At 40.1% G+C, this 10,972-nt stretch overlaps 1 protein-coding gene across 1 annotated transcript in view; it reads left to right on the top strand.

Moving 5' to 3' along the window:
* The first annotated feature begins 9,996 nt into the window (after nt 1–9,996).
* SAAL1 (serum amyloid A like 1) overlaps nt 9,997–10,972 on the top strand; it is a 219,370-nt gene continuing 218,394 nt past the window's right edge. The window contains 1 exon segment of the mRNA XM_053720661.1: nt 9,997–10,129. Within this exon segment, the coding sequence (XP_053576636.1) occupies nt 10,111–10,129 (19 nt within the window). The 5' untranslated portion in view covers nt 9,997–10,110.

Below are 10,972 nucleotides of genomic sequence, written 5' to 3'. Positions count from 1 at the left end.
AAGAGATCATTTCAGACATCACTGGAGGAAAAGGTCATGCCCTTCCTCAGGATTAGACAAATAAGATGAGGACCAAACAAAATAATTTTCGTTCCTTTCGAAACTTCAAAGGTGGTTCCTCTTCCCATGCTGCAAAACCAGAGGGGAATTTTGCTCAACCTAACCAGACTTGGAACAAAGGTAATCAGGCCAAGAAGCCCGCTGCTGCCACCAAGACAGCATGAAGGGGTAGCCCCCGATCCGGGACCGGATCTAGTAGGGGCAGACTTTCTCTCTTTGCTCAGGCTTGGGCAAGAGACGTTCAGGACTCCTGGGCTTTAGAAATCGTAACCCAGGGGTATCTTCTAGATTTCAAAGATTCTCCTCCAAGGGGGAGATTCCATCTTTCTCAATTGTCTGCAAACCAGACAAAAAGAGGCGTTCTTACGCTGTGTAGAAGACCTACATACCATGGGAGTGATCCGCCCAGTTCCGAAAGCAGAACAGGGGCTGGGGTTTTACTCCAATCTGTTTGTGGTTCCCAAAAAAGAGGGAACCTTCAGACATATTTTAGATCTCAAGATCCTAAACAAATTCCTCAGAGTCCTATCTTTCAAGATGGAGACTATTCAGACTATTTTACCAATGATCCAGGAGGGTCAATATATGACCACAGTGGACTTAAAGGATGCGTATCTACACATCCCTATCCACAAAGATCATCACCAGTTCCTCAGGTTTGCCTTTCTGGACAAGCATTACCAGTTTGTGGCTCTTCCCTTCGGGTTGGCCACAGCTCCCAGAATTTTCACAAAGGTGCTAGGGTCCCTTCTGGAGGTTCTAAGGCCGCGGGGCATAGCAGTGGTGTCTTACCTGGACGATATCTTAATTCAGGCGTCGACTTACCAACTAGCCAAGTCTCACACCGACATCGTGTTGGCTTTTCTAAGATCTCACGGGTGGAAGGTGAACGTAAAAAAGAGTTCACTTATCCCTCTCACAAAAGTTCCATTCCTGGGAACTCTGATAGATTCAGTGGACATGAAAATTTTTCTGACGGAGTTCAGGAAATCAAAGATTTTAACCACCTGCCTAGCTCTTCATTCCATTCCTCGGCCGTCAGTGGCTCAGTGTATGGAGGTAATCGGACTAATGGTAGCGGCAATGGACATAGTTCCGTTTGCTCGCTTGCATCTCAGACCACTGCAACTATGCATGCTCAAGCAGTGGAATGAGGATTATGCAGATTTATCTCCTCAGATAAATATGGATCAAGAGACCAGAGACTCTCTGCTTTGGTGGTTGTCACAGGATCGTCTGTCCTAGGGAATGTGTTTCCGCAGGCCAGCGTGGGTCATAGTGACGACGGACGCCAGCCTATTGGGCTGGGGTGCAGTCTGGAATTCCCTGAAAGCACAGGGTTTGTGGACTCAGGAGGAGGCTCTCCTCCCGATAAATATTCTAGAACTGAGAGCGATCTTCAACGCGCTTCAGGTGTGGCCTCAGCTGGCTTCGGCCAGATTCATAAGGTTCCAGTCGGACAATATCACGACTGTAGCATATATCAATCATCAGGGGGAACAAAGAGTTCTCTAGCGATGATAGAGGTTACCAAAATAATTTGATGGGCAGAGGCTCACTCTTGCCATCTATCAGCAATCTATATCCCAGGAGTGGAGAACTGGGAAGCGGATTTTCTAAGTCATCAGACTTTTCATCCGGGGGAGTGGGAACTCCATCCGGAGGTGTTTGCACAATTGATTCAGCAATGGGGCACACCAGAATTGGATCTGATGGCGTCTTGTCAGAACGCCAAACTTCTTTGTTACGGGTCCAAGTCAAGGGATCCTCAGGCAGTACTGATAGATGCTCTAGCAGTACCCTGGTCGTTCAACCTGGCTTATGTGTTCCCACCATTTCCTCTCCTTCCTCGTTTGCCAGAATCAAACAGGAGAGAGCTTCAGTGATTTTGATAGCACCTGCGTGGCCACACAGGACTTAGTATGCAGACCTGGTGGACATGTCATTTCTTCCACCGTGGACTCTGCCACTGAGACAGGACCTTCTGATTCAAGGTCCGTTCCAGCATCCAAATCTAGTTTCTCTGCGGCTGACTGCTTGGAGATTGAACGCTTGATTTTATCCAAGCGGGGTTTCTCAGAGTCGGTCATAGATGCCTTGATTCAGGCTCGAAAGCCTTTCACCAGGAAAATTTATCATAAGATATGGCGTAAATATCTTTATTGGTGCGAATCCAAGGGCTACTCATGGAGTAAGATCAGGATTCCTAGGATTTTGTCCTTTCTCCAAGAAGGATTGGAGAAGGGGCTATCAGCTTGTTCCTTAAAGGGACAGATATCTGCTTTATCAATTCTACTGCACAAGCGTCTGGCAGTGGCAGATGTTCCAGACGTTCAGTCGTTCTGTCAGGCTTTAGTTAGAATCAAGCCTGTCTTTAAACCTGTTGCTCCGCCATGGAGTTTGAATTTAGTTTTTAAAGTTCTTCAAGGGGTTCTGTTTGAACCTATGCATTCCATAGATATTAAGCTTCTATCTTGGAAAGTTCTGTTTTTAGTCGCTATCTCTTCGGCTCGAAGAGGTTCTGAACTATCTGCATTGCAATGCGACTCGCCTTATCTTGTTTTCCATGCTAATAAGGTGGTTTTGCGTACCAAACCTGGATTCCTTCCTAAGGTTATTACTAATAGGAATATCAATCAGGAAATTGTTGTTCCTTCTCTGTGTCCTAAGCCTTCCTCTAAGAAGGAGCGTCTGTTGCACAACTTGGACGTGGTTCGTGATTTGAAGTTTTACTTGCAAGCAACAAAGATTTCGTCAAACATCTTCTTTGTTTGTTGTCTATTCTGGAAAACGTAGAGGTCAAAAAGCTACGGCTACCTCTCTTTCTTTTTGGCTGAAAAGCATCATCCGTTTGGCATACGAGACTGCTGGACAGCAGCCTCCTGAAAGGATTACAGCTCACTCTACTAGAGCGGTGGCTTCCACATGGGCTTTTAAAAATGATGCTTCTGTTGAACAGATTTGTAAGGCTGCGACTTGGTCTTTGCTTCATACCTTTGCCAAATTTTACAAATTTGATACTTTTGCTTCTTCGGAGGCTATTTTTGGGAGAAAAGTTCTTCAAGCAGTGGTGCCTTCTGTTTAGCCATCTGTCTTGTCCCTCCCATTCATCCGTGTCCTGTAGCTTTGGTATTGTATCCCACAAGTAAAGGATGAATCCGTGGACTCGTCGTACCTTATAGAAGAAAAGTAAATTTATGCTTACATGATAAATTCCACGCCCCGCCCTGTCATTTTAAGACAGATTATATTTTTTGGTTTTAAACTTCAGTCACCTCTGCACCTTTTAGTTTCTCCTTTTTCTTCCTGTACCTTCGGTCGAATGACTGGGGGATGGAGCTAAGGGAGGAGCTATATAGACAGCTCTGCTGTGGTGCTCTTTGCCACTTTCTGTTAGCAGGAGGATAATATCCCACAAGTAAAGGATGAATCAGTGTACTCGTCGTACCATAGAAGAAATTAATTTATCAGGTAAGCATAAATTTACTTTTTTTTAATTTATGTATACATTTTTTTATTTATGTATAAATTTTTTTATTTATGTATATATTTTTTTTATTCATGTACTGTATATATTTTTAGAAACATGCAAAAAAAAAAAAAACATTCTCTAAATACTGATTGAAGCTTATGTGTTTAGCCCCTGCAAAAGAGGGCTTAGCAGTCACATGTTGCTAACAATTACAAGTCACCTTGTGGCTCCCCAGTGGGACTTAAGTTATGTGTTTAACTATTTTGTGAGGGTTAAACACATCAAGCTTTAGTCAGTAACACAAAAATAATATATTCTTACGATTGCATTAGTATGTCCCAGTAGAAATGTCAGACATAAAATGTGCATGGATGTATTTCAGTTTTAAAAAGCATTTTTGCAATATACTTCCATAAGAAAAAATGCTTCTAGTAGAAGTTGTTACTGTTTTCAGTGGCATACCCACATATGCTACGAGTGCCTCGTGCACCAGCATTTAAACATTAAACCTTACACAATTCCATTTTCACCTTACTTTTCCTTTTAATGGGCTATTTTTAGATTCAGAGTGGATTTGATTTAAATCACTAGGCAGTAAGACCGATTTAACTCAATTTAAATCACAGTTTTTCATTTTTAGAATAATACGTTTCAGGAGATTTTTTCCAGTAATATCACACTTTAAACTGATTTGGTTGTTTATCATTCGATATACATAGATAGATTAGTGAAATTATTGGGAGAGGAAATATCTCCATTTTTAATTCATATTTGATCAACTTTTCAGCTTTACTTTATTGCAAAAGAGAAAAATAACCATTATCTTAATAATAACAATTTAAATAGTATTTAACTTAAACAATAACATATTTAATTTTTAATGCTTGCCCCTCCCTCCTCACACTTAGGTCCTTGTGCAGATCTATATCATTTTTTCTGCTTGCCCCTCCCTCCTCACACTTAGAGCTTTGTGCAGGTCTATTCCACTCCAGTCTTCTATTCATTGTGCTTCTTGAAACTGGGGGTGATTCTGTGTACAGAGATTTGCAGGGGAGCAATGGCATTAAAGGGACAGTAGAGTCAAAATTAAGCTTTCATGATTCAGAAAGAAAATGCAATTTTTAACAATTTTCCAATTTAATTATATCTAATTTGCTTTGTTCCCTTGGTATCCTTTGTTAAAAAGCATACATAGGTAGGCTCAGAAGCAATGCACTACTGTGAGCTAGCTGCTTGTTATTGTGTTCAGATAGGACCCAGTATAGCTCTCCTTAAACAAAGGATACCAACAACAAAAAAATTGATAAAAGAAATCTGAAATGTGAATATTGTATGCTCTATCTAAAACTCAAAAGTTTTTTTTCATTGTTGTTGTCTCTTAATACAGGGCTCGACAAACCCGGGAGCCACCAGGTCCTAGAATTCTACCCTTGGCTCCAAACTTTTTGGGGTATTCTCCATATATCTATCTACAAATAGCACTGTCTGGCTCCTAAATTTAAAAAAAAAATTGTTGATCACTTCCTTAACCCCTTAATGACCACAGCACTTTTCCATTTTCTGTCCGTTTGGGACCAGGGCTATTTTTGCTTTTCTGTGGTGTTTGCGTTTAGCTGTAATTTTCCTCTTACTCATTTACTGTACCCACACATATTATATACCGTTTTTCTCGCCATTAAATGGACTTTCTAAAGATACCATTATTTTCATCATATCTTATAATTTACTATAAAAAAATTATAAAATGAGGAAAAATGGGGAAAAAAAAACACTTTTTCTAACTTTGACCCCCAAAATCTGTTACATATCTACAACCACCAAAAAACACCCATGCTAAATAGTTTCTAAATTTTGTCCTGAGTTTAGAAATACCCAATGTTAACATGTTCTTTGCTTTTTTTGCAAGTTATAGGGCCATAAATATAAATAGCACTTTGCTATTTCCAAACCACTTTTTTCCAAAATTAGCGCTAGTTACATTGGGACACTGATATCTTTCAGGAATCCCTGAATATCCATTGACATGTATATATTTTTTTTTAGTAGACATCCCAAAGTATTGATCTAGGCCAATTTTGGTATATTTCATACCACCATTTCACCGCCAAATGCGATCAAATACAAAAAATCGTTCACTTTTTCACAAATTTTTTCACAAACTTTCGGTTTCTCACTGAAATTATTTACAAACAACTTGTGCAATTATGGCATAAATGGTTGTAAATTCTTCTCTGGGATCCCCTTTGTTCAGAAATAGCAGACATATATGGCTTTGGCGTTGCTTTTTGGTAATTAGAAGGCCGCTAAATGCCAGTGCGCACCACAAGTGTATTATGCCCAGCAGTGAAGGGGTTAATTAGGGAGCTTTTAGGGAGCTTGTAGGGTTAATTTTAGCTTTAGTGTAGTGTAGTAGACAACCCCAAGTATTGATCTAGGCACATTTTGGTATATTTCATGCCACCATTTCACCGCCAAATGCGATCAAATTGAAAAAAAAAGTAAAATTTTTCACAATTTTAGGTTTCTCACTGAAATAATTTACAAACAGCTTGTGCAATTATGGCACAAATGGTTGTAAATACTTGTCTGGGATCCCCTTTGTTCAGAAATAGCAGACATATATGACTTTGGCGTTGCTTTCTGGTAATTAGAAGGCCGCTAAATCCTGCTGCGCCTCACACGTGTATTATGGCTAGCAGTGAAGGGGTTAATTAGGGAGTTTGTAGGGAGCTTGCAGGGTTAATTTTAGCTTTAGTGTAGAGATCAGCCTCCCACCTGACACATCCCACCCCCTGATCCCTCCCAAACAGCTCCCTTCCCTCCCCCACCCCACAATTGTCCCCGCCATCTTAAGTACTGGCAGAAAGTCTGCCAGTACTAAAATAAAAGGGTTTTTAACCCCTTAATGACCACAGCACTTTTCCATTTTCTGTCCGTTTGGGACCAAGGCTATTTTTACATTTTTGCGGTGTTTGTGTTTAGCTGTAATTTTCCTCTTACTCATTTACTGTACCCACACATATTATATACCGTTTTTCTCGCCATTAAATGGACTTTCAAAATATACCATTATTTTCATCATATCTTATAATTTACTATAAAAAATATTATAAAATATGAGGAAAAAATGGAAAAAAACACACTTTTTCTAACTTTGACCCCCAAAATCTGTTACACATCTACAACCACCAAAAAACACCCATGCTAAATAGTTTCTAAATTTTGTCCTGAGTTTAGAAATACCCAATGTTTACATGTTCTTTGCTTTTTTTGCAAGTTATAGGGCCATAAATACAAGTAGCACTTTGCCATTTCCAAACCACTTTTTTTCAAAATTAGCGCTAGTTACATTGGGACACTAATATCTTTCAGGAATCCCTGAATATCCATTGACATGTATATATTTTTTTTTAGAAGACATCCCAAAGTATTGATCTAGGCCCATTTTGGTATATTTCATGCCACCATTTCACCGCCGAATGCGATCAAATAAAAAAAAAATTTTACTTTTTCACAAATTTTTTCACAAACTTTAGGTTTCTCACTGAAATTATTTACAAACAACTCATGAAATTATGGAATAAATGGTTGTAAATGCTTCTCTGGGATCCCCTTTGTTCATAAATAGCAGACATATATGGCTTTGGCTTTGCTTTTTGGTAATTAGAAGGCTGCTAAATGCCACTGCGCACCACACGTGTATTATGCCCAGCAGTGAATGGGTTAATTAGGGAGCATGTAGGGAGCTTCTAGGGTTAATTTTAGCTCTAGTGTAGTGTAGTAGACAACCCCAAGTATTGATCTAGGCCCATTTTGGTATATTTCATGCCACCATTTCACCGCCAAAAGCAATCAAATAAAAAAAAATTGTTCACTTTTTCAAACTTTAGGTTTCTCACTAAAATTATTTACAAACAGCTTGTGCAATTATGGCACACATGGTTTTAAATGCTTCTCTGGGATCCCCTTTGTTCAGAAATAGCAGACATATGTGGCTTTGGCGTTGCTTTTTGGTAATTATAAGGCCGCTAAATGTTGCTGCGCATCACATGTGTATTATGGCCAGCAGTGAAGGGGTTAATTAGGTAGTTTGTAGGGAGCTTGCAGGGTTAATTTTAGCTTTAGTGTAGAGATCAGACTCCCACCTGACACATCCCACCCCCTGATCCCTCCCAAACAGCTCTCTTCCCTCCCCCACCCCACAATTGTCCCCGCCATCTTAAGTACTGGCAGAAAGTCTGCCAGTACTAAAATAAAAGGTATTAAAAAAAAAATATATATTTTTTTTTTAGCATATTTACATATGCTGCTATGTAGGGTCCCCCCCTTAGCCCCCAACCTCCCTGATCCCCCCAAAATAGCTCCCTAACCCTCCCCCTCTGCCTTATTGGGGCCATCTTGGGTACTGGCAGCTGTCTGCCAGTACCCAGTTTGCAAATAAAAATGTTTTTTTTATTATTTTTTTTTATTTGTTTCTGTAGTGTAGCTTCCCCCCCACAGTCCAATATCCCCCCAGCCAAACCGATCAACAAATAAATACATAAACCCCTTTGATCCCCACTTATAAGAAAAAACTTTCTGTAGCGTAGTGGTTCCCACCCGCTCCCTCCCCGTGCACGCGCCCGCCCGGCCTCCCCGTGCACGTGCGCGCGTCCGTGCGCGTCCCCCCGGTCGTCCCCGCCCCCGATCCCGCCCCCCTCCGCATCACAAAGGCCATCGATGGCCGCCACCCACCTCCCACACCGGCTCCCACCCACCAACGAACATAGCCGTTAATGTCCGGTGCAGAGAGGGCCACAGAGTGGCTCTCTCTGCACCGGATGGCTAAAAATGGTTATTGCAGGATGCCTCGATATCGAGGCATCACTGCAATAACCGGAAAGCAGCTGGAAGCGAGCAGGATCGCTTCCAGCTGCTTTCCACACCGAGGACGTGCAGGGTACGTCCTCAGGCGTTAACTGCCTTTTTTTTGAGGACGTACCCTGCACGTCCTCGGTCATTAAGGGGTTAAAAAAAAATAAAAAAAAATTTAAGCATATTTACATATGCTACTGTGTAGGATCCCCCCCTAGCTTCCAACCTCCCTGATCCCCCCCCAAAACCGCTCTCTAACCCTCCCCTCTGCCTCATTGGGGGCCATCTTGGGTACTGGCAGTTTGCAAAAAAAGTGCTTTTTTTTTGTTTGTTTGGGTTTTTTCTGTAGTGTAGCTTCCCCCCCACACAGACAAACACCCACCACCTTGCTGATCGTTTTTGTTTTAAAACGTTTTACCCATTTTTTACTATTTGATTTTCTGTAGCGTAGCGGTTCCCACCCGCTCCCTCCCCGTGCACGCGCCCGCCCCCACCCTCCCGTGCACGCGCGCGCGTCCGTGCGCGCCCCCCGGCCATCCCCGCCCACGATCCCGCCCCCCCTCCGCATCACCAGGGCCATCGATGGCCGCCACCCGCCTCCCGGTCCGGCTCCCACCCACCAACGCTTTGAGCCACTGATCTCCGGTGCAGAGAGGGCCACAGAGTGGCTCTCTCTGCACCGGATGGCTTTAAATGGTTATTGCAGGATGCCTCCATATCGAGGCATCACTGCAATAACCGGAAAGCAGCTGGAAGCGAGCTGCTTTCCACACCGAGGACGTGCAGGGTACGTCCTCAGGCGTTAACTGCCTTTTTTTTGAGGACGTACCCTGCACGTCCTCGGTCGTTAAGGGGTTAATATGTGATAATACTTTCAAGATAGAAAGAAATGCCCAAAATAATCTTGCAGAAATCTCTATGAAAGCATGACATTGTGAATGGATTAATGGAATTAATTTTACAAAAAATAATAATTAAACATTACAGCGAACAAACATCATCTTGCTATAAAATTAAAAACTAATCTATATTTTAGAATGAATAATCTTTAGATTATAATTTATCTTAAATAGAAACTATCTTTTTTTAAATAAGATGCTTTTTAAGAAAAAATCTATTTAAATAAAAAAATAAATTGATTAAAATAAAAATCCATTTTTTTTTAAAAATCATTGATTTTTATCCATCCTGATTCTAATAGCGCTGCGGAATCTGTTGGCGCTCTACAAATACATGATGATGATGATGATAATAATAATAAATGTGAGCTCAAGTTGTTGCAAATGAATATTTCTACAGAGCAGTAAAAAGGGCCGCTTACCGTAGGATTGTCATGTAAGGGGAATTTCTCAGCAGATTCGGGATAAGCATATTGTGTCAGGGTGTATTTATATGTTTGGAGGTTTATTAGCATTAACTTAGTGAAGAGGAGAACAAACAATCTTTGTATTTTGACCTTGAGATATGAGTAGAAATTTAATTGCAGATGTATAATTAAATTGTGCTTGTTTTTCTAAATTACAAGTCTTTCTTTCCAGATGCAAATATCAGTGTTTAATAAGAAGTATCAAGTATCCTATTCAACCCTTTTTTGTTTCTTTTCTCAATAGATTTTTTTGTAGCACAAATACTTTATAGGTCATTTGATGAGATTTCACATCAGTGCAGGAGATTGGTTCTTGAAATGCTGTAACATTTAATTTAACGTTATGACCTAAGGCAATATGGAAGTCGCATTTAAACGTAAGTGATTCTAAAATAATATTTATATTTAAGTCCCAAATGGATTTGCACTCACACCTCCCAGGGTGTCAGGAAAACAGGTTCAATCCAATATAACAAAATATCCGCACTCACTGCACTTTTGTGAAAGTAGGTTTTATAGTAACGTTTCGGCGTCTGAGGAAGGGGTGCTGTACCCCGAAACATCACTATAAAACCTACTTTCACCAAAGTCCAGTGAGTGCGGATATTTTGTTATAAATATATATATATATATATATATATATATATATATATATGTCTAATTTACTTCTATTATCAAATTGATCTTTTTCTAGTAATTCTTTGTTGAAAAATAGCCTTTTTTCCATAAGAGCATACTGAGGTAGCCTCAGGAGCGTGCATGTGTCTTTAACACTGTGGGCTAGATTACAAGTGGCTTGCTAACTGTGGCACCCGTCGAAAATAGCGCTCGTATTACAAGTTGAAGGTAAACTCAATTGCGAGAGCGCATGTACATTTTATGCTAGTCAGGTTAGCGCAACTGATAACCTTGCATAAAGGGTAGTGCATTAAAAAAGTTGCCCCAAACACAACATAAATACATTGAAAATTACAGTTACACTCATAAAAACACTGATAAACAATTATTCATATAAATATAAAAAAAAGTTATTAGGGTTAAAAGGTATATGGTGAATGACAAGGTGTTTTGATGCAAAGGGCTATAATATATATATATATATATATATATATATATATATATATATATATATATATATATATATATATATATATATATATATATATATACACACATACATACACATGTCTAAAGATGTGTATGTATGCATATATATAGAT

The sequence above is a fragment of the Bombina bombina genome, chromosome 7, assembly GCF_027579735.1.
Source record: "Bombina bombina isolate aBomBom1 chromosome 7, aBomBom1.pri, whole genome shotgun sequence".
Classification (NCBI taxonomy): domain Eukaryota; kingdom Metazoa; phylum Chordata; class Amphibia; order Anura; family Bombinatoridae; genus Bombina; species Bombina bombina.
The sequence above is the reverse complement of the archived record's forward strand: the minus strand, read 5'-3'. Positions and strand labels throughout refer to the sequence as shown.